Source organism: Pagrus major, chromosome 12 (genome assembly GCF_040436345.1).
Source record: "Pagrus major chromosome 12, Pma_NU_1.0".
NCBI classification, from domain to species: domain Eukaryota; kingdom Metazoa; phylum Chordata; class Actinopteri; order Spariformes; family Sparidae; genus Pagrus; species Pagrus major.
The window spans coordinates 16795952-16820165 of NC_133226.1; the positions used below are offsets into that span (position 1 = coordinate 16795952).

Sequence of the window (24214 nt, forward strand, 5' to 3'; positions counted from 1 at the left end):
GGAAAACAATGATTCACACCTCTTGACAGCTAGCCGTCATAAAGTCCTCCTCTTCACACACCTTGTTGTATGGTACTGTTCCAATTATGATTGCTCCTACTGCATACTGTCTTCACACCATTTAATGTTTGAACTGTCCTGCTCCGGCATTTACTGTTACGACAAATAATAATTTGTTTTGAATGACATTTTAACCTGAACATTAACTAGTAGCTATCAAATGCATGTAGTGCAGTAAAAAATATATTTGCATCTGGTAAGTAGACATGTAAGTAATAAGACAAAAACATAATTTTACATTCCACTGATTCACCAAAAGAGATAAGGTGCCAGTAGCATAAACTTAGTTTAAGACTAGTCTTTACACTGGTCTTAAATTGTGAGTTTAGACTAATGAAGCCTTACTGTTGCATAAATACTAAGACTAACTTAATTTGAGGTACAACAGTTGGCCACCTCTGCCCCCGGCTGAGCTTTGTTGCTATGGCAACCATCTGTAAGAATGTTAGTTAGAAGACATCAAGACTCAGGTATATTTATTCTGAGGCTTATGTTACAGTGTTTGTTGACGTATACATTGCCAGGAGCTTCCTCTAAGGCTGTGTCATTTAATCATTAGCTAGCTAGCTACTGACTCAACATTAGAATAACTTAACAAAACCACTGTCACAAAGTAAAACTCATATTTATTCTATTGCAAATTTCTGTCTTTGCATTTTGTACCATGTTTTTTTATACCTGTATAACACATAAAAACTTTGAGTATTTTTATTGCTATCATATTACATTGAATTGACCTTTTACAATATTTAAAAAAAATGTTTTTACTAGATGCATTTTAGTATTTTTACTATATTCTATTTCTATTCAGTTATACTTCTATTTAATTATAGTGACTTATTTTTTATTTAATGCAGATGTTGTGACTAGATGTATTTTTTATTATCTTTTTTTAGATTTGTCACATCTTTTTTTAGATTTCTTATATGTATTGTATATAACATATTTTATTATATCATAGAGTACTGACTTTACACAGTAAACACACTTTACAGTATTTACTGTGAATATTATAATAATAAAGTTTGGTTTTTAATAAGCTGATGAGTATATTAACATACCTATCTACCCTCAGGAATGTTTTTATGAAAAAATATCAACTTTAGTTGCACAAAGGAAAAGATTGTATTGATGCTTAATACTTGTTTGAGTGAACTTGAGTTTATGCCTAGAATTACCATAACGAGGCAAGATAACCAGCTGGTTGACTGACAACAACAACAACAACAACAACAAAATACTGAGCTGCTAAATGTGGATTGAGAAACACAATTTTAGCGATTAACATTTATTTGCAAATGTAATACTTAGTGTGACTGTGACTGGGTTAAAAGAGAACACTGAACACAACATCATTTTCAAGAGTTTTAATAATTTACTAAAAAAGAGTGTAAAAGTAACAGATCTCTCCCACTAAAGTGGATCTGTTCGATATTCAAAGTGATGATAGATGTAACAAATCGTTGCAAACTTGCCCTTGTCTGTACATTTGTGTACACTTAACTTGGCAATTTAACCTCTTGGCTGTAATTAAATGAGTTTTGCACTGTATACTGTATATCAAAAAAGCTCACAGCAAAAAAATACTTTGATATGAATCACTTGAAAGTAAACCAACCAGCATGAAATGTACAGCTTTAAGAAATTCCAAAAAACACGGCTGAAAAGTGTATATACAAACATGCTAGGAATCTAACAAAGAGCAGACTGATGAAGCTGAAGAGACAGGCCTTTCTGATGGTTTGCTTGACATCATTTAGGAGAGCCAATGAAATAAAGCATTATTCTTAAATATTTAATAACCTTGCAATGTTCAAATACCATCGTCTTCTATTGCCTATTTCAAGTTTTTTTAGCAGAAGAGGAACACTTTATAAATATAGAGTATACTGTATCTCCTGCATCAATTAGTTTAATTTAAACTCATTAAATAAAAAGGTAAAATGTTCAGTATCTGTAGAAAATAAAAGACAAACAAAATCCATTTTCTTTGATAAATGTTCATACTGTGTCCACTTGTAAAGAGATGGCTGCGTCCATCACCCTTATCATTAAGTGCCTGCTTGGAAGAGGTAATATATATTTATGTATATACATATATATATCAAATTCTATGACATGATATAATTTGTATAAATATGGCATCTTAACAATTGCATTAAAATGACAATTTTTATATCAGATCCCAAGACGATTAACAGTCGATTGGGTAAAAAGGCCTTGTTTAAGTTTTTCATTTTCCTTTTTAAATATTAAAAATAAGTCTCAATTCTTTGCAAATGTATGTCTTACATTATAAACAACAATTCTGTCTTAACTGGTCAAATATTTTCCATTGTGTTCATATCTACAACACTTTGGAAGGTGAGGAAAAAGTGCCTTTATCAAATGCTCCCCCTTTCGAGTATATGAGAATGTTCGCCCCTTTCAGAGTAAAGTTAAAAGTTTCAGCAACCCGCCTGCAAGTCCCAAGAAGCTCAACAGTGCAGTTCTGTACAAAAATGTAAAAGCATCATCGATGTAACAAAGCCATGTGTTTGTGTTGTCATGCCATTTTGCTGGTTGTACAATATGGAGTTATGAGGCCCTGCACAGAAGTCCCTTTTCACAGGTGAAGATTCATACAGAGCTCCTCTGTAAATGTCATCCAAGGATGCTTCAAATGCCAGTAGTCCAGGTGGGACATAATGCTATTTAGATCAGGAGAAAGTGTGATATGTCAGTAAAATGGGCAGATCCATCTGTTTCCCCCCTCAGACAGCACCACAACTGGCACGGAGCAAGTTCTAAAGGTACAAACTGTACTGGATTTGCAGGGTGTCTCACTTAACAAGTGAAATTGTTCAGAGCGATTCACTCTTCTTATTCATTACATTCCAGGCATGGGAGAGTCTGACTTGCTGCGTCCTTTATTTGGCCATTAAATCCATGTCTACCAGATTCAACAGAAGAGCTCTGGTGCTCTCTGGTGCCCAGAAGGAGGAAGCGTAGGCACGGAGGAAATGAAGGTAACCATCAGTCCCTTTAGAGTTGTCCTTTTAGTCTCACACAGCTAAAGCATGTTCAGGATGGCATTGTACATTTGGATCAGTATGGCCAAGTGGACAGGCAGGCAGGACTGGCGGTCTTGGGTGGCAGGGGTGCACGTCAGCCAGGAGAGGGCGTTGTACTGCTCCAATACAAACCTGCATTTGAAAAATATACAATTTTAGTTATCACAATTTGTTGGGAATTCTGACTTAATTGCTTATAACACATAGACTTGTCCTCTGAAAACAGTGCAAACACGAGAAAAATAGTATTTGGCAACAATGAGATAATGAATTTAACTTAATGAAAATGTATCACTTACTTACAAAGACTATATATTTTAAAGACATAGATCTGTATCAGCTACTTGGTGACAGACTTTGAAGGCTTCAGCCTGTTTTTGTACTCACCCCCCAGTATCTGCTTTCACTAGCAGCTCTATAGAGCAGATGATAAAGAAATCTAAAGGGGACAACATGTGTTTTGTATTTACCTGAGCACATCAGAGGTGGTCTTTGAGTCTAAGGGGTGAGGGGTCCTCTTAGTCTTGTCTGACACCAGCTCATCTGACTGGGCTATAGAGATATGGTGGTGGAGGGAGGCCTGGAGGAAAGACAGAAAAATAGCACGAGTCAAATGTTGAAGCGTGCTCACTTTAATGTTCAATCACATCATTAAAAGTGTTTCAGCACACATCAGCTGATCAGTATCACTTTTCATCATAGTCAAATAAAATTTGCTTTTCTGGCATTCTCTTTATCTCTCCCACCCACACATACACACAATACACACATGCATCATTTTTTTTAATACCTTGAGGAAGAGTGGACACTGGCTCTCAGCCTGCGGGCAGGAGGCCCAGAACCAGTGAGGAAGTCCATTTGCCTGTGCCGTGGAGACGTAGTAGCCCAGAGCCAGCGGCTGCTGCTTCAGCTCTTCTGGTGGACTGTCCCTGGACAGCAAGCGCTCTCCCTGGCTCTGTACACACAGGACACGGCCAGCAATTAAATACGATGCTTTCTTCTGATACCACTTATTCATCCATCCAGATCTTACAATTCAGAACCTTTGCACTGGCATGTGATGGTTGTCGTCCATTAAAAAGAGTATGTAAATATGTCATTTTAACAGTAAGGCATGAATGAATGAAAACAGTTCTGACAAAATGGTTCAAAAGTAAATATTTTATATAATATGTGTATGTAATACTGCAAGTATTCTCCTGCCAAAAACGATATTATTATTTGGTTTCTCATGTTCTGAGCTGTGTTTGAACCAAGAAGTACTTTATGTCAAGTCAACTATGTTTAGGTGATCCATCAAAAGGTACGTAGTATACTGTAGTATAGCACAGTATAGCTCCAGGAACCTCACTTGATGAGGAAAAATACTGTTACAACCACCAATTTCTCTGTCTTTTATTGGGCAATTTTTTCTTTTCCTGCTCCAACGTTTTGCAAAAGAACAACATCAACGTTTATATTTTCCCTACAGGCCAACAAAGTAATAACATATACAACCTATGGAGTTAATATGGGTATACACAACAGTTGCTTTAATCTCTAGCTTGCTGTGTTCAGCCACACCTTGTCTTGGTTGTTCCCACACTTTACTGAATGTCAGCACTGAATGACATTACTATGCTATAGGTTGTCAACATGTCTCTTCTTCTGTGCCTCCGAGACAAATTCCTATGCATCTATCATTCTTGGCAAAAAATTCTGATTGTTGTTTGATTATATGAAGTGTTTAGCGTCAGCAAAGAGTTCAGAAAAGGAGCTTGCATGCCTCAAAGGGCAAAATCATATCTGAACCTGTCGAGATATGCACTTTAGTTCCAGCAAAACATGTCTGTAATGTCCATTGCAATAAAAAAATCTAATATAAAATAGTGTTTGTGTCATTGTTTTTCTTTCCACTAATCTCTGACACACCTTGGTGTGCTGGAAATGTGATCCCATTCCCATCCCGGACGGAGAGCCAGGCGAGGGCACAGGAGAGGTGTTAGGGGAAGGGTGGAGGTTCCCTGTGATCAGCATCATGTCGTGGCCAATGTCGTTCTCCAATTCATCAGGAAAGGGCAGATCAAACATGTCATCTGAGGGAAGAGAGAGATGAGAACAATGTCAGCACAGCCCCCCAAAATTTAAACTTTGCTGATTAAGATTCCTACAAAAGCATCCACATCTGGAAATTCATATGTTTTTGTACAAGCCAATTGTGACTGTGACATGGAGAGAGATGCTTAAGCACAAAGACGCCACCTGTTGGTACAAAATAATACATCCACACAAATGTTTTGTTCTGTCTGTGTCTCAACACATAGTAAGTAATATTGTAACTATAGAATTAATGTTATGGTGCAGATCCTCACCATTATTGTCCTCAGTGGGGTAGGAGCTGGGTGCCAGCTGGGTGGTGGCAGAAGTTGGGAAGACTAGGATGTGTGTGCAGGAGGCATCCTGAGGTGTGTTCAGCTGGGAGGTCTGCAAGTTCAGAGCAGTGCTGCGGCCGAACACCGAGCCCATGGTCACTGCATCTGGAAACACACATAGAGAAGCATAGCAAATGCTAATTTATACCAAGTCTTGCAAAAATAAGTCTTTAAATTAGCTAATGGTTATAAATATATAATTATATATAATTATAAATGGTCCACATATGTGTAACACCGTAATGTCACATTACTGTACTTTTTTTAAAGGTGCTTGTTCTTTCTTATCTGCACAATTACGCAGCATGTTTTCTGCCACAATCTGTGTTTTCATTTGAACACTGTGTCACTCATAGTCATTTTTGTCAAGGAGAAACTACTGAACAATACAATGCTCCAGTGTACTATACTATATGATCTTACTGTATTATCACCAGTGTTGTGAAAAGTACCTAAAAGGCATACTTGAGTAAAAGTAAACTGACTCTGATGCAGCATGCAATCTTCAAGTAACTAGAAACTAAACTAATCAAATAAATGTAGTGGAGTGAAAAGTACAATATTGTGGAAGTGTAAAGAAACAGAAAATGGAAATACTCAAGTAAAGTACACAAACCTCAAAATTGTACTGTACAGCACGTGAGTACATGTACTTGTACACGTTACCTTTCATCACTGATTATCACCAGAACTATGAATTGTGTCACAGCCATATACAAAGTGAAATGGCTACTAACCAGGCATGACCACCAGGGAGCCCTGTGGCTCCATGGCCACCAGGCAGGCGCTGAGGATAGAGGGGGAGTCAGCAGCTGAGATCCCACAGATGCGACAAGCCTCCTTCAGCTGGCGTCCTATTGAATGGAGGGAATGCTCCCCGAGGAGTGAGCTCCAGTCTAGTCGAGAGAGGCAGCAGCAGCAGGGAGAGAGAGAGAAAGATAAAAGCAGAAAGGGAGAGAAATATGAAAAATCTTCAACTGATTCATTCTTCAATTCATTCACATATCTCAGTCCTTCAGGGACAGTAAACAAGATCTATACAAATAAAATGAGGAATCTAAAATAAGGATAGAACATGAGTGATATAACATAACTGTTCAATGCCAAGGCAGTCAAAGAAGAAATGAAATAATCAAAGAGCTATTTCATACTGAATGAATGGCCCTTCTCTCTGCTTTGTATTTTTTTTAAAGCTACAAATAGTGTCTGAGTAAATAAAGATACAAAAGAGTACCAAGTCTCTAGCAACTTTATTTTATACGGAAATCACAACATCCTTGAAAGGTTAGATGTATAGGAAGTAAAGGACAAGAAGAACACATACTACAATGTACAGACGTCTCCTGATGAACATTCACTTATCTATATTTTTCAGTGTTTGCACCAGAGGAAACGTAATGTTTTATCCACATTAGAGTGAAACAAACAAATTGATATACTGTACTGTAGATTTCCTCAGTGAGTTTTATTTTTTCGAGATAAGCCAGGTTTGTCACTCACCTTTTAGCTCCCCGTGCCCAAGTCTCCCCAATCGACCAATCACAATCCTCCATGGCATTGAGGTCATCTGGATGAGGCCAATACACCATTCCCACAGCTTCTGCAGTCCCATTTTCCTGGCTGAAACTTTGGGCCTCCGTGCTCTGAAGCGAAAAGGAAATCAATGAAACACATAGAGATCATCACCTCATGCAACATACATTTTTTCCAAGTGTAACGATTAGAAGGGACAAAAAAGCAACGTTTCCACACCTGCTGGGTACATCAATGTTGATGATGCAGGTCTCCAGGAGCTCCCCCTGCTGGTCGGTGCAGGACACCAGGATCCAGCGCTGGTCATGTGATAGACAGTATCCAACATAGAGCACGTTGTATTTGGGAGGGATCTCAGCCCATATCTCCCCTTGTTCTGGCTGCTTGGGACGGGTCGGACCGAGGATGAAGGGGGGAGAGTACAGCTGCAGGGGGCTTGGATGCTGGAGGAGGAGAGAAACGTGAATGAATACAGGCATGAGCGAGTATATTACAGTCACTTCAGCCTTTTAATTTTCATGCTTACCTCTGGACTCTTCAGTACAGAATTGACAGTGGACACTGGTCCAAAGCCCGTCAGGGACTTGATGTGTGTTTGCTGGGGCAGCAGACGCCTGCACTGGGAGTAACAGGAAAAGGCCAGGGAGCGCAGGTGTTGCAGGTACAGATGACTCTCTCCACTGGCTGGCTGGAGAAGCGACTGGCATGGCACCACCTGAGTGAGACAGAAAGAAATGATGATCACAAGAGGGAATTCTGTTTAATTCTGTCTGATGTAAATATGAGTTATCTTCCTACCTGTAGCACCAGCGCAGGTCTCATCGTCTCAGGCAAAGTCTGCAGCATCTCTGTGTAGCAACGCAGAAGCCCTAGTAGCCAAATGCTACCCGCCTCCACCTCATCGGTCTCGTCTTCCTCTCCCCCATCATTTCTAACTCCACTTGAGCTCAGAAAAGCATCCACGATGTAAATAACAATAGCCGGTGGGTTGGTGTGGCTGTCTGTTGAGTCCGCCACAGTGGGGATACCGATTCTAGACTGCTCAGCCGTGCTGAAAGAGAGCAAGAGAGTTAAGAAGTTGTACTTTAATTCTACTTATGTGTGGAACAAAATTTAAGATGACTTCCCGAATAATTTGGGTCTTACAGTTCAGGGTTTTCTGCTGGTGTGTTGGCTAATGGTGTGGCACCGGAGGGCCCTTTAGAATCGCTGGCTGCTCCTTGGGTTGTCTCGCCCGTCTGGTTTGAGGTTGCTCCACTCGGGTCGGGAGCATTGCCTGAACCAGCGGCCCCTGGAGCTTGTTCACCGTCAGGGCCCCAAGCTTGAGGCTGCCCAGAGGAGGCAGGTTGGGCTGAGGATGTGGGGTTTATGGGAGGCTGGACTTTGGGAGGCAACAGAAGACTGCTGTCCAAAGGCAGGGCTGACAGCTGGGGACCTGCATTTTAAAAGAATTTACATATAGAATTAGGGCTGCAAGGATTAGTGAATTAATTGATGAGTCAATCGAAATAAAATTAAACTGGCAATAGACAATTCTTTTTAGGCAGGTTTATCGATAATTAAAATAATCATTAGTTGCAGCAATACACTGCAATAGAAGTGCCTGGACGATATTTTAGTCATTAGATTCGATACGATTGTTCAAATGCTCTCACCGACTTGCTGTTTGCAGGTATAAGCGTAAAGTTTAAGTTTGCTGAGGTTGTCAGTGTGTTGCTGACCAGCCCAGGGTCCAGTCAACCACTGGTCAACGTCCAGCTCCTCCAGCTTTTCCGGCTCCACGTCTTCCCCCACTCGTACGAGCCCATCTCTGGACACCTTCGCCAGCGGACGGTGCTTCCCAAGGCGGCACGTCTGGAAGCATAGTCAGGGCTACTGTTCATTCTCTCATGAGAAACACCTACGTTGCAACATGTGCTGAAATTATACCACGCATCGGATAAGAAATTCAATCTCCTACCTCGTAAACGGCGCTGAGCTCCTGGAAGAAGGCCCGGGCTGCAGCCAGCAGAGAGGGGCTATTAGGACACAGCACCAAATACGCCACATCCCGCTGTCCACCATAAGGCTCCAGTAGCAACTTCTCCCAGAAAGGTAACGCCAACGGGGACAATGCCAAAAAGTCCCTCTCACGGTCATAACCCAGTAACACTGTAGGGATGGGTAACGGCTCTGGTGACTCCTCCGAACCTTTGACAGAAAGAAACAGAAACATTTTTTAAGACTATGAATTTCTCTGTGCATTCTACACTTTCACCTCAGTGATTAGTAGTGACTCACCGTAGGAGCCTCTTCCAGCCATCTTATGGAACTGCTGCCAGGTGAGCGGACCCTGAACATGCTGGATGTTCTCCCACGTCCGTCCTGTTCTCTTCTTCTGGATGGCATCCTGCAGGAAAGGCTGCAGAGACAGCAGCATGCGAACCATGTCCTGGGACGACAACATGCTCATGTCCACCACTGACACACACACACACACACAAAACACACACAAAAAGGATACATGAACAGTTGCACACATGTTAACGTGATTCTATACACGAAAGAAACAAATAAACACACATGAGAGACATCAATGTATAGTTAAGATAACACAAAATAATCATCCATAATAATCCTCAACAAAAATCTTTCTGAACTGTAAATAAGAATTTTATAGAAGGGAGTTGTTTTCCACTATTACTGAGAAAATGACAATACTAAAAAACTTAATATCTAGTGCATTAAACATAGTCAAATCATTCTTCTTACCATTTGTGTGAGGCCAGGAGTGAAGAGCGGTACTTCTGACAACAGCTGGATCTACTTTCCCTCCTGTGGGGTTATCCACATACTGCAGCCCCTGCTCCAAGGCATTGTAACACTCCACACAGGCATCGCTCCCATCCGCCCACTGCTTTTCAGACATCCAGCTTTGGAGCAGCGCCCCCTTGCGGCCGTGACAGGAACAGCTGAGAGGGAGATGAAGCGACGCCAGGGAAGAAATGGGCTGGGAACACTGCTCCTGCAGGAGGATCATGGCCGAGGGAGTGGCAGGGGCTGCGTCCTGCGGTCGTTTGGCCCTGGGGTCCCCCATAGCTGGGTCCCGCCGGCAAAGAGCCAGCCTCCTCTCGGCCGCCCGGCCTACCTCAGAGGTCCGACCAAAAATATCCAGCTCATCCTCCAAGAAGAGGCCTGTGCCATGGGCCAGCAGCCTGTTCACAATGGCGCTGAAGCCACACATACAGCGGTACTGATCTTCACAAGTGGAATCAGGGATATACACCCCGACATCAGCTCCTTTGACATTCATATTACAGGCACAGATACAGCAGCTGTCAAAGTTGCGATCCTTGAAGACGTTGAGGACGGAGTCTGAGAGCAGGAGGATAGCATACAGGCTGTGGGCCTCAGGCAGGGAGGGGCCCGGCCGAGCTAGGGGCTCTACAGAGCTTAGAGGCAGGCTGGTGGAGGGCGTGGAGACAGGCGAGCTGAACTCGGTACCATCCTGCTTCACAGAACCCTGCCCTGAGCCCGCAGCGTTGATACCCCGTGGTGTTCGAGGGGTTCGTGGAGTGGGCACAGAGAAGCGGGGAGTGGCAGGAGAGGGGAGGATGCCAACAGTGGTGCTCACGGAGGCAGTGGTGGCGCTCATCTGGCCGTACTCCTGGTCCGTGAGTGTGTTGACACTGGGGACGTTTCTGGAAAACAAAAACTTACAGTCAAACATGGATAGATAAATAGGATTGCTCTCACTGTTTGGGTAGAAGCTCTTAAAGGCCACGCTGCTCCTCAAACCGAAACAGAACAAAATCCTTTCCAACCAGCAGACATCAGCATCCTGCCATACTGCACTATTTCTAACGAGGCTAAGAAGTCATCCTCAAATATTCATCTTTCAGCAACCACATACTCCAAACTCAACATTTTTAAAGCTCGAATAAAAGCTTTAAAAATAACAGCATGATAAAGTTTTATGGATGTCACAGAAGCTGGTCGTAGCTGCCTACTCACGTGTATCCGTCTCTGATGAAAGCGTTATTCTGGGCGTGCATGACCACTGGGAAATGCTCCATTTTGGGCAGGAGGGCCCAGGATGGACGATAGTAGCACTGCTCAGGAATCTTGAGTGGTGGAAGACTCTGGCTGGGCAGGCAGGACAGCGGAGCAAACATGGAGGAGCCTAACTGTGGCTGGATAGAGAAGACATCATGGAAAAAGATTATCATTTAGTATCACTGACACATATTTTATTGCTCTGAGTGGTAAAAGTGTATTAGGCCAGTCAATTATATGGTGATCATTTTCGAAGTGACTGACAAGAATTAAGTTGCTCAAGTTAGCAGGGTACATATTAAGCTTAAGCAAACAAGGAATTTGGGGATAGTAGTAGCCATAATATTAGGTGCGCCTCAAAGTACCAGCTAACAGCCCTCCTGCTTCTAAAATTGTAAGCACTCTGTTGGGTTCATTATAAGGTTGACAATATTCTATATTTTTACCTCCGCCAAGGAGGTTATGTTTTCACCCGTGTCCTTTTGTTGGTTGGTTTGTGAGCAGGACTTCACAAAAACTACTGAACAGATTTCCCTGAAACTTAGATGGAGGATGGATCTCAGCCTAGAATAGCATAAAGGGACAGATCCAGGAATTTAGCAAGATCGGGCGTTTTTCTACATTTTCATTCATTTCTCAGGGAGTAAAGCATGGACTTGATGAAAAAAATCAGGTGTATTTAGGTGGCTGGCATTTATTTGTGAGTACAATTTGATGTGGATCAGCCATTATAGTTTTAAGTAAATATTTCTCAAACAGAGGCTAACAACAGCAGGGCGGTATGTGTGGGATTGACTCAAAATAAACAAGAGAGCCCATGTTCTTTGTAATGAATACTTCACCCATTGCAACAATGTGGCTGATTGACGTATTTTTAGTCGTTTTTGGACAACAATGGAGGTCTATGGCACAAAGAAGTAAGCAAATCAGGCTTTGGCTACACAGCCCAGTACTTGGCAGCAGTAAAAAGTCCCTGTGTTCTCTGCTCAAATTTTGTTCCAAAGAGACATTCAATACACATGATCATTAACATGTTTTTTAACCATCAAAATATCACAAGAGACAGTAAGATCTACAGTACAACAACATTTTTAGTTTCCATTTGTGGTGATGGTGTATCAACTCCAGCCTCTCCACTTCCTATTGACAGGTCATCATGAGGGCTGTTACTAACAGTTATTTTCATTGTTGAATAATTGGTCAATTATTCTAATATTTCTTTATTATTCTTTTATTATGGATTAGTTGTTTGGTCTTTGAAATGTCAGAAAATGGTGAAAAATGTCAATTGGTGAACAACCCACAGATATTCAAGAAAATGTTCACATTTAAGAATCTGAAAGAATTTTGAATTCAGACTGATTAATTGATTATCAGAATAGTTGCCAGTTGATTTAGTAGTTGACAACAAATCGATTGATCGATTAATTGCTGCAGCTCTTGTAATCTCAATGAAATCTCTCCGGAATACCTCCTCTGCATACTCGTTTAAAAAACACATTGGCTACCACTGAATACACGTTGATTATACACCACGTCACACACAGTAAATGATAGAGCCTGTAGTACAATACAATGAAAAACTATTCCATTTGCAGCTAACACTCAGTTGTCATTAATTTGTTTAGATCCAATCAATTCTGAAGCCAAATCGAACTTTTTAATCCTGTATGCGTGTTTAACATATCGAGCTGCACTAACCATACTTGTTTTTTGGCGGAGCTTGTTGCTCGTGTCAACAAGCAGATGTATCTAACGGTGGCCACTAAGTACATTCTACTTTAATTAGCACTTCCCAGCACACAGAGCCTGCAGTCAGTACAGATGTCTGACTTAAAGCACAGAGATAGCTAATTAGCGAGCTACAGGTAAGAGTGAAACAATTCCAACATAATATGCGAGCCGGACCAGCTGCTCAGGCGCCAGTCAACAAGTATTGACTTCCCCTTCATGAGAGTTTTAAAGGGATTGACGTCATTTATTAAAGTAATTAACCAGTCCTGATTCCCGTATTTAAGTGTAATTTTCTCAAAGCACAAAGCTAAATCTGCTGCGACATGTGCTGTAGACCACCTCTGCTCACCTTGATATCGTCCTGCCGGGGGCTGACCATGCCCTCCTCGATCTCCATCCTGTACTCAGTGTGGTGAATGGAGGCTAAAGGTGGCAGGTGGTCGATCGCTCCGCTGGGCGCAGGGGGCTCTTGGCTCGGAGTGTCACGATACGTCATGATGGGAGAGAAGGCCGGGTGCTGCTCTAAAGAAGGCGGTGTGGGAAACATGCGTTGGAGGTCTGCTACTGCTGAAAGGAGACAGAGATGGAGGAGGAGATGGAGAGAGGGAAAAATGTAGTTTACACAGGTGTAAGGGGATAACACAAATCAGTGCAACAACTAAAAAATGATGCTACATAGAAAGATTAAAGAACTAAATACTCACTTGATGGATAAGGTACTGCAACTCTCCCTTCTTTCCCCGGAGGGCGATCTTCTGTCGATACTGCAAGCTTGGTGGAGTGCTGGTTGGGGTAAACAGTCTACAAATTATTACACATAAGATTAGCGGATCAGTTTTGTTTAATGCAACAATTTCTGAAACATAAAGGATAATTAAAGACACTAATACCTAAAATATCAGTGTCTGTGTTTCCACTAAATCTTTAAAATTAAAAATTGTTAATTTTCTCTCCTGCCGATTACAAAATACTCTATACTATAATACTATAGTACGTAAACCACGATGCCTCACCCCCAACTCTTCCTCATCTTCATCAAATATGTTGTCCAGATCAGAGATGTTGACCACTAGATCTTTTTCTCGGGTCAGAGAAGGATTGGCTTTGGCAGCTCCGTCATCCTGACCTGATTCATCTAAAACATCAAACACACAAACAACTTCAGAACCGTGGCTCCAAATGACCCATGAATGCTTGCACTCAGTACACTGTAAGACATGCATTTGATGTCGATGGCAGCGATTATGTCCCACCTGATTTTGGAGCCGAGTTAAAAATGGACATGGCATCCTTCCCATCAGGCAGTGCTCCATTGCTGGTGATTTCTTCTCCCTGCTGGATGAATTAGAAGAAAATAAGAATATTCTCAGTTGTAATTCCAGTCTAACGTTGACAAGATAAAACATAAGGACCCCCCTATTGGAACAAAGATTAAATGAAAAGATGTCTACATTTATTTCCCTGCTGAAAGGTCAGTCTTTATAAAAGATGTCCTTGTAAATGGTCACATTCATGTTTTTTGGATTTATTTATTAGAATGGCCAGGATAACTTACAATTTAACTTATAAATAGTTATCAACAACAATTTTCAATAACTTGATAATGTTTTGCACTACAGCAGATGGCAAACTTGAACACCATCATACTACAGGTCAAAGCAGCCACATCAACTACAGTCACCAACAGCAAGGAGATGAAGAGGGAGAGAATTTCTCCAGGCTCCCTTATAAAATCACTTTTGTAAGATTGTTATTGAGTTTGGAGAAACTTTATAAACTTGAAACGCTGTCTAAGACAAATTCCAAATTTGGCACATTTAGTTGTTTCTTTCTTTGTGTAAAAAAAACGCTGTGCCCGTTTGTCCCAGTGATGTTCATGTTTATTTGCGTATACAGCGGGAAGTGAGATGCGATCACAAGTGGTTACTTGAGATGAAAGTCGAGACTAATTTGCAAGATGACGAGCTGTCCCCGTGTTATCAGATTACCAAATACGTATGTTAATGCCAGGGCCTCGTAGTTTACATTGACGCAGCACAGCGAGGATACAGACGTTCGGATATAACTCAGATCTCCCTGTTTGTCAATGTTAACAGAGACTCCAGTCTGAAGTATAGTTCAAAGTACACTTGATTGATAAACCGCAGAATTGTTGAGCACCTTCAGGCTTATCATTACTATTTTTTGGGCCACTTGGAGGCAGCATAAAGAAGCTGTGAGCACAATGTGCCATGTTTTCACCATTTTAGTTGATATGAGTGTTGTCATACTGTGTTTGTTGTCCTACCTTGACCTTCTTGGTGGGTTCTCGCCCTTGACCCTTTAACCTCTTGGAGGTGGAGAAAGTGTACTCGATGTCTCCTTCCTTAAAGTCGTAGGGATCGTCCCCGGGCTCCCGCAGTGCCTCCACCCCTGGCTGCTGGAACAGGCCCAAGGTGTGGATGTGGTCCCTCACCCTCTCCTCGGAGATTTTAAATCTCTTGAGAGTCTGTGTGTAGAGTCTGGAGGAGAAAAAGAGACGAAGGCAATAAAAAAAATAAGCAGTAGTAGTTTGCTGTTTCTGTCTTGCTCGCTTTCTTGTTTGACCTCGTATCTAATCTCATATCTCAAACTAACTCAGATGCTTTCAGCTCCAGTGGTACCCCAGTTTTTATTGTTGATTTTTCATATCTAGTATATTCTTTGCTACTCGAGATTCAAGATTCACTTTATTGTCCCACATTGTAGGATATTTGGACTGGCCTTCCAACTTGCAGCACCTATAAAAAACATTTCTGATACTTAAACGTACATAAAAGACAGGGAAGGACAGCTACAGTACAGGGAACAAGACCCATATCTCAGAACATAGTAGTAAAAACATATAGTAAAAGTAAAAGAGACCTCTTTAGTGGAGCTCCCTCAGCGGCTGTCTCTGTCTTCACTTCCTCTAATTTATCAGAGGGGAGTTCAGGGGGTCTGCAGTCAGTCTTATCAGTCCTGGGAGTCCTGAAGCCTCTCCACCAGCCAGCTCCATTCTCCCTCTGCCTCAGGAGAGCTGTATACACAGCCGTCTCGCTGGCAATCATCCCCATCCCCGAAGCCCCATCCGGACAGACAGGCATGTCCATGGGCCCATCCAGGGCCTCTGGGTCCTGCACTCGGGGGTGTGGGCTGAGTGTGGGCGGGAGTGGAGACATTGGCGAGTGGAGAAGGGACTCGGGGGCTTTCCTGCCGTTGGAGAGCGGTTTGGGATACTTGCAGCTTGGCATAGCAGCCAGAGGCTCCAAGGGTGGCTCCAGCGCCACAAGACCCCCGAGCTGAGGCCCTCCCGGTGAGTCCTGTTCCAGAGGGGTTTCCTGTGTGACAGACAGGCGGTGGTGGAAGGGGATGGTGGCTGGCCTCTTGGACTGTTTGTCAGCCTTTTCTGTCTTGTCACTGGTCTTGTGTTTGGGCAGGGAGGGAGGGTATAATGACGGGCCAGAGGACTGAGTGGGGTTGGCACTAGCCTGAGGGTTGGCAGTGGACGCGGCGGTCAGATTCAGCTTCTGCTGCTTCAACCTGCAATACAGTCAAGTATGTTTAGAAAGCAAACACAACCTAACAATACAGAGAGGTTTATTTCATGAAACAATAATGAGAATCTCCCCACTTATATTTTTATTTTATTTCCTTTCTTTTTGAGAATTTCAGAAACTCAGGTCCTGTTCTTTGTTCTCATCACAACAAAAGCCCTTTTATAAAGCTGTAATGTATTATTCTGAAGACGAAAACTCCCCGAACAAAGTCTCCATTGGAGTGGGAAAAAGGCTTTTAAAGGTAAACAATACAGGTGAAAATTGTAAATTATTATTATTATTTGAAATTCATTTATTATTTTGTATTTCTTTTATTATTTTAAATTATTCTATTATTATTTAACTAATTAAACTTCCCCAGGTGATTACTTACATTAAGATTATTTTTTGCATCACAACTGTTCTGAAACTGTATGTTTACATATGCAAATGATTATCATATTTTATACATAAAGCAGATCTAAGGATGATGTTTGAACAAACACCTCTGTAAAAACCTTGGGAATATAGATAGGAATAAAAAAAAAAACAACAACTATTATTGCTGATATTGAACAGCTTGCAAGCAGCCCGGTGGTACCTGGAGCAGCTGCAGGACACTCTCGCTCCCAGATCGTTGAAGTCCCATGTGGTTCCTCCATTTGGCACTTCCTTCTTAGGCGTCACGTCAGTTGGCTGATTTGATCTGCGGGGAGCAAACAGATCCATGAGGGCACCAGCTCAACTGCATCACTGCTCTTCAATACTAATCACGCCAAGTGAACTCAAAGCGACGGTTCAACTTACGCGTACTGAGGCTGGTTGAGATAGCACTCCCTCCAGGCCTGATGGACCACCTGACAGGTTAGCTTCTTCCCAGAATGCTTCGGGCTGATGCTGGCGACGCCCATGCTGCTGTCCGGTGTGGGGACACTGGAGGCGGAGGTCACAAAGCCGCTGTCCGCTGAAAGATGAGGAAATTATAATTAGAGATTATCAATATGTTACCAGAGTTTAAATTAAATGTAAACATTAGTTCTTTGCCTTCTGTGTACATCAGATGGAATAAGCGAGTATTTGTTACCTGAGCAGGGCTGCTGTGGCGACGTGGGCGGTGTGAGCGGCACGCTGCAGTGGTTCGTCTCCCTGCTGAGGCCCTGAGCGGCAGGAACAGGTGGAGGCTGCTCCACTGGTAGGTCCCCCTGGGCAATCAGCACCAAAGCAGCTGGATAGGTCATCCTTACCCCACCTAAGAAGACAAAAAAAAGGGCATTAATAAATGTTTTGAAACAGCAGGAGGGACAGCTGCTCTTTCTTAACTGCACGGTTCATTGGAAACGGTCAAAACAAGCACCACTTGGAGAATATATGTTGCAGACATTTATGACATTTGGCAACAACCACAGTAGGCACTGTATGTATTATGTGCAATCCTCCCTATCCATGTGATCCAATGGTTTTGCTCACTGCTCATACAAAACATATCTCAGATCCCTTCCCACTCGCTTTTTTCACTATCATTTCAGGCAGCAAAGACGAGACAGACGTTCCTTTCTAGATGTAGAAGCCACTGGTATCCATGTGAGTTTTGATTATAATCAGGTCAAACCAACGCTGTGGGATCTGATTAGACAAAGCTATTAGAATAACTCCCCGGGGTTATTTTTTTACCTCCACTTCCCTATCATTTCTTTCTCTCTTTTGACTGCTCTCCAGCCATTTCCCCTTTTCCAATGTGAGATGTGCTACGAGGAGACAAAGTACCATTCAATAGCACTAGAAGCGCTGATGTGGCCACATACAGTATGTTTCATCAGTTGTCACTTATTTAAAAATTGTTTATTTACTTCCACATGTTTTGCAGTAGTGCTATCAAGGACTGTTACACTGTAGTATGATCAATGTTCTTATCTATCCTATGGTTCTAACTCTTTTCTGTTTTAGATTTTCTTTTTTTTCCCTTCAAACCGTTGTTATGTTGTGTGTTGTGTTTGTTTGCTTGTTTGTTTTCGGAGTGTTTGTACTGAAACCCCGTGTAATTGCTGTTCTCATCCTGAAAAGACACAAAAGTCTTAATACTGGATAGGCTACATTTAATTCCATGAAGCTGTAAATAATGCAACTGGGGACGCAGTTCGCTTAAATCCAACAGACATGTTGACTCTTTCCGTACCTACGATGACCTCCACCGCCACGTGACCGTTGCGATCGTAGCCCTGGCTCGCTTCTTCTTTTTCCTTCTCCCCGCCTCCCTCTTTCTGCTGGAGTACCATGGGGTAGAAGTAGCTCCACTCCTCCATCAGCTTCCGTGCAGCCGGGTCGCTCATCTTGTAGGCCTGACCTGTTAGAGTGCCGCTCAGACCGTACGGACTCAGGACCACTGCAGACGGACAAAAACAGACATTGCATTATATTGCAGAGTGAAGATACACACTGAGGAGGTGAGTTTGCAGAAGGTTCCCCATAATTCTGCCCATGATAACCACATCTCATTTAATCATATGATGTATATATGTATTATTTCTGTAACACTAAATGTAACTAAATTATCTAAATTATTATTTAACTTATTTATGCAACTGTATATATGTCTACTCTACTATATCTAAGAGGCAAATAATTCACTTGTCACTTCACTACATTTGTCTGACAGCTTTAGCTACTACTTACTTTTCAGCTTACGATTTTTCATACACTCCCTGTCCAGTGAAAGCCATGTGTCTCATGAGAGCAATAAACCATAAATGTTGGAAATTTGAATTTAAGAAATTGTGGGGGCTGGCCAAAGATACAGCTATTTGGGGGGGAGCTGTTTGAAGGATCATGCAGCATATCCTTGGACAGCAGATCCCAATGACATGCATATCCCTTTATTTGGGTGATTTACCAGAAGGTACAGCAGGAAATGATAGATACCTCCTGAAAATATTGACTGTAGCAACAAAGCAATCACTTGTAGATGGTGACAGGGCGTCCTGCCTAGAGTGGATAATTGGCTTGAAATCATCAAAAAGACTGATTTTTCTATTAAGTAAGAAAAATGACCTCTGCATTGCAAGATGGAAAAAATGGATACATTATTTGTTGAAATGAAACACATGGCTGGTGGCTTATCCCTTGTCAGCCTCACTGCTTAAAATATAATTTACATCCTTCCTACTGCACGCTCCACTGATCATGGAAACATTATGAAGACCTGTATAAAGACACCCCGTCCACAGAATATAATACAAAATGTTTGCCGCCTGGAAGTTGTGGCTGTCACAGTGGCTGGCAATGATGTTGTGTGCTGCTTTTTATTGTTTGTTTTTTTCTTTCCGCGCCAAAAGGATCCAATAAAATGGGAGTGTAAAAAAAAGGAAAGCCGCAAAGCTTGAGAGATATGATGCATTGATGTAGATCAAACTACCCAACAGTATATTAAAATGAGCTCAACCTTAAATATCTACTGCAGTAAAATACAACATACACATTGATGCAGCAGTGATATTAATCCAAAAACATGTTTTATAGTAGTAAAACACAGACAGATCATTTTACTGCACTGTGAGTACTTTTACTTTTGACACTTTAAGTACATTTTTCTAATAATACTTTTGAATCCAGGACTTTTACCCACTACTTCCTCAGTACATGCTTCCTGAACATCATTTTTGTTTTTCTTCTGTGTACATGAGCCATAAACAACCAACACTGGCTTTGTGGTCTTACCTTGCACTGGTGTGATGGAGGTCTGCGCGAGGCGGATGTGGTGTTCTGTGATGTGGTATGCAGGCTGGTGCTGGGCGATCTCCACACTCGTGCACACGTTGCTCTCCCCGTGGAGGAAGAAGGAGAAGGAGCATGATAGGTGTTCACTGGGGGACAGAGGACAGAAAGAAGCAGTGAGAAGCAGTACAGCACAGGAACATGCTGTTGTTATTTCTTTTGTGTGTGTGTCTCAGCTACAGGAACAGCTCTCTTTGTCCGATTTAATTACACGTACCTTCACAACTGTTAACGCAATTAAACTGAGATTAGAATGAAATAAAATCAGATTTAATAATGTTAAACCTGAGATCAAATAAACCCATAAATCACAGCTGCTGAAAAACAAATGTACAGTATGAATATGCCGCTCATGACGGATGACGACAGCTTTTCTCCAAACTGCAATTTAGCGTACACGCTGTCTTTGTGAAAGCCTCGCTCAGCCCTTCCTTCATTGATCATCTTCATTGTCTCCCACATCGGCTCCTTATTGCAGGTATAAATCCTCATTTGCTTATGACTGATTGTGGTGACTACATGTTTACATATGCAGCGCTCGCTTTATTACACAGCCCAGGCATAGTTCATCACACATTGCTCTTTTTTTAATCACAGAGGAGTAATTGTTGGGGCCTTATTGCAATCTATATACCAGTGGGCGGGCTGGACATCATTAACTACCACTACGGCTTCACTGATGTATATTTTTAATCTATAAAGCTCCTTACTACCTTGGTTTGTATATATCAGACTGACAATAAAGTCAGCAGGTACTGTAATCTCCTTGTGATTACCCTGCTGCCTATGCAATATCTCCTTTGCCCTGAGGGAGCCGGATCTCCATTTGAGCTGTAATGGATCATCAAATTCAATAAAATGGCCAGTTCCACAGTCACTCATGGGCAGAGCTAAGCACAGTCTTGAGGGAGGCAAATATGTCGTGGCGTTGACCGTGACAGCCTCCAGATGGCGCTGAGTGCACCCAAAGAGAGAAGAGGCCAAATTCTCTGCTTCATAAAAAAATGCACATTCTCTCAAAACAGGTGGTTCGGACACAGGTCTGCACCACACAGGAGGAAGAGAAGAGCTAAAGCAGCGCGTTCACACGCATGCTTTCAATGTCACTGCCCTCCAACCTTGTCCTCAGTGCATCATTACACCATATGAAGAGCTATATATAGCTGCATGGGGAAGCTCGGTGGAACAGCTGCAAGTCAAGAGGAGCAAACGCAGCTAACTGCCACGCACATACGCACCAACCGTCATAATTTACATTCAGGATGTTTAGTCAGTCTATTGAAAAGCATAAAAGATCCAATTATCCTCTATGCCAGCACTGAGTCGACATAACTTAAAGGGTAACTCCACCAGTTTTACACATTAAATATGTTTACAGGTCTTAGGGAGTACTACTGCATATGTGACAAAGTAGGATAAAGCATTTTGTGGCTCCAGAGGAAGCTGAGTGTAATCTGATTACTTGCCTCTAGTGACGTCACACTGAAAAAACTGATTCTGACCACTTGTTTAAGAGATCTTAATGTGAATAATTAAAATCTGCTTTTTTTTTGTATCTGAAAAAGGAGCTGCTCTTTTTTTAAAACAAGTTATTTCACTCAATTAAAAGAAATTAGAAAAAAATACATACAAATAATAGTCTCTGTCATTGGCTGTTTATTAAATACAACAGACTTCCCAGCATGCATTGTTCGACAGTTAAACTGTCATTAAACTCTTCTTTGGAAGACAGCTAGCTTTATTTGTAGTGTTGAATTAAACCATTACATTGATGTTAATATACACAATAATACACAATAATTTTAGTACAATGAACATTAAAAAGTAAGTAGAAAGTAGAGTACTTTCTACTCAAAAAATAATTACCCTGCGATTATTAGTGCACTCAACTTAAAAAATAAAACATCGGTCAACTTAATAAATATGTCTAGTGTTAGATAAATGTATTTTGTGCAACCACTTTACATTAAAAAAGAAAGTCAACACAGCATTTTTTCAGTGCACACAAAGGAGTTGCCTTGTGGGTAATGTAGGCACCAGGTATTAAAAAGGAAAAATAAGGCATGGAATAAAAAGGTGGCATCTCTGGTTCTGCTGTATCAGTTATGGTCATTTGTTTTTAAACTGTGCATAATGAGTCCAACAGTGTTACAGATGTGCAATGCAAAACTCGGCACCTACATTACCCACAATGCAACTTAGCCACTGAGTGACATCACTGGAGGCAATTTCTCAGATTACATCCAGCTTCCTCTGCAGCCATAAAAGGCTTTATACTACTTTTTTCACTTTTGCAGTAGTACTCTCCAAGACCTTTGAACACACTTTAATTTACGTTAAGTTACCCTTTAATTTACTTTTACATATAGACACGACTAAGAGGTTTTAAGGCAAAGACAGACTGGCTAATTGTTTGACTGACTGATTAGCTGTATGTATTTCACCATGTTACATTTTCACATCACAGCCCTGCACGGATTAAATAAGGCTGTGAAATGAAGCAGTCATCAGAATTTATTTCCCTCTTGTGTTAATAATTCTGTTTATATTGTTATTGTATAGTTTTATGAGATGTGTGTATACTGATTGGAGCTGATGTGTGTACAAAAAACATGGCTCCCTTTAGACCCCTCGTAAAAACGGCAGCTATGGCCAAACGGCTGCTGGGAATCATCACTTTTTTTTTTCTCGTATCATTGTCTCTCTTTTTCTATCCAACAGAATTAGTGGTTGGATACTTTTGAGATTTCAGCTGAAATTATTGTGTGCTGATAAAAAAAAATGGCTCACCTTTGTGCTCTCAATTAATCCTTTACTGTGATTACAAAGCAAAACCCCAAAAAACGCTAGTGAGCGATCTAAGCCGTTTAATAATGTGTAGAGAGGGAGAATTCAGCTGGGTAAACAAGAATAAATGATAAACATACAAGCAATCAGTCTAACCAGTAAGTAATTTGCGACAATTATGACCTAAGAGCTATTATAACTGCAATAAAGTGCAATTAAATGCAAGCTAGGGAAAAGCAGAACTACAAAAAGAGCATCAAACTGGAGGCTGACGCAGCTGGGAGATTGATGCTCCCTGTCCTTTTACAAAGGGCATTTTTCTGCACAGTAAGCGGGTGTGAGTGTGTGGACACACTGGGCTCATCGCATCCTCGGGGACAGTTGTGCAGTCGGCAAGCGCGTGCATACATGCGTGCGTGTGTGTGTGTGCGTGTGTGTGTGTATGAGAGAGAGAGAGAGAGAGAGAGCAGTGGACAGAGATGTGAGGCAGCTGTGTGTGCTGGGCTGTATGAGTACAGGTATTAATAAATGAAGAGGAGTGATGGCTGAGACTCGCCTCAGGGCTGACAGTACTGGAGAGAGAGAGAGAGAGAGAGAAGACGGAGGGGGGGTGGGGGGGAGTTGAGAGAAAGAAGAGTGAGAGGAGGAAGGAAGGAGGAAGAGCAGAGGAGAAGGAGATGGAGACAGAGTGAGCACTGGAGGTGGAAAAATGAAGGAGATGCATGAGACGAAAAGGGAGAATAGGGGGATAGAGAGGAGATCAGGAGGACGAGGAAAGAAAGGATACAGTGTAAAATGAGGAGTGAGAGCAAGACGAGTGAGAGAGGAAGAGGAGGAGGTGAATAATTCAGTGCCACGCACTGCAATTGCTGCACACATATCGATGAGATCAGAGTTTTAATGGGTGGCTACTGAGCACAATTTTATGGTGAAATCAATCAGGGAGGGTAGAGCCGAAGAACACACAGAAACGTCACTGTACGTGTGTGTGTGTGTGTGTGTGTCCATTTCATTTGGCTTTATATGCAGCTGAAGCTTACACGACAGCATTAACAGCGCAAATTCACGCTATCACATGTGTAAAAACGCATATATACGGTAGGCTGTACGCGCATGTTTGAGTGCCACTGAGTAAAAGAGATTCCTGTGACAACATGTGTCTTTTCACCCCATCACGACGCCACCAGCCAGCCAGGCAGCCAGCAGGGGAGCTGGTTAATGTCCGACATGCATCATGGACTTGACACACAAGCATCTGTGTGTACGATCACATGCACATAAAATAACAACGGTTATC

General features: G+C 41.9%; 1 protein-coding gene across 4 annotated transcripts in view; it reads right to left on the reverse strand.

The window, feature by feature from the left end:
• Positions 1-1412: 1412 nt before the first annotated feature.
• Positions 1413-24214, reverse strand: part of LOC141005757 (mediator of RNA polymerase II transcription subunit 13-like) — an 86192-nt gene continuing 63390 nt past the window's right edge. Inside the window, exons 5-31 of one of the 4 annotated variants that reach the window (XM_073477763.1) lie at positions 20074-20219; positions 18536-18742; positions 17447-17611; positions 17170-17326; positions 16964-17068; positions 15710-16366; positions 15114-15327; positions 14080-14158; positions 13840-13961; positions 13531-13627; positions 13176-13393; positions 11051-11229; positions 9809-10737; positions 9338-9517; positions 9018-9247; positions 8713-8911; positions 8204-8492; positions 7856-8108; positions 7584-7772; positions 7277-7500; positions 7025-7167; positions 6262-6420; positions 5465-5629; positions 5025-5188; positions 3904-4068; positions 3584-3693; positions 1413-3245 (exon numbers count right to left, since the gene is read on the reverse strand). In XM_073477763.1, coding sequence (XP_073333864.1) covers positions 3113-3245; positions 3584-3693; positions 3904-4068; positions 5025-5188; positions 5465-5629; positions 6262-6420; positions 7025-7167; positions 7277-7500; positions 7584-7772; positions 7856-8108; positions 8204-8492; positions 8713-8911; positions 9018-9247; positions 9338-9517; positions 9809-10737; positions 11051-11229; positions 13176-13393; positions 13531-13627; positions 13840-13961; positions 14080-14158; positions 15114-15327; positions 15710-16366; positions 16964-17068; positions 17170-17326; positions 17447-17611; positions 18536-18742; positions 20074-20219 — 5878 coding nt within the window. In that variant the 3' untranslated portion in view covers positions 1413-3112. Of the gene's footprint in view, positions 3246-3583; positions 3694-3903; positions 4069-5024; positions 5189-5464; positions 5630-6261; positions 6421-7024; positions 7168-7276; positions 7501-7583; positions 7773-7855; positions 8109-8203; positions 8493-8712; positions 8912-9017; positions 9248-9337; positions 9518-9808; positions 10738-11050; positions 11230-13175; positions 13394-13530; positions 13628-13839; positions 13962-14079; positions 14162-15113; positions 15328-15709; positions 16367-16963; positions 17069-17169; positions 17327-17446; positions 17612-18535; positions 18743-20073; positions 20220-24214 lie in introns of all 4 variants that reach the window. The other 3 variants (XM_073477765.1, XM_073477764.1, XM_073477762.1) reach the window with 3 other exon arrangements.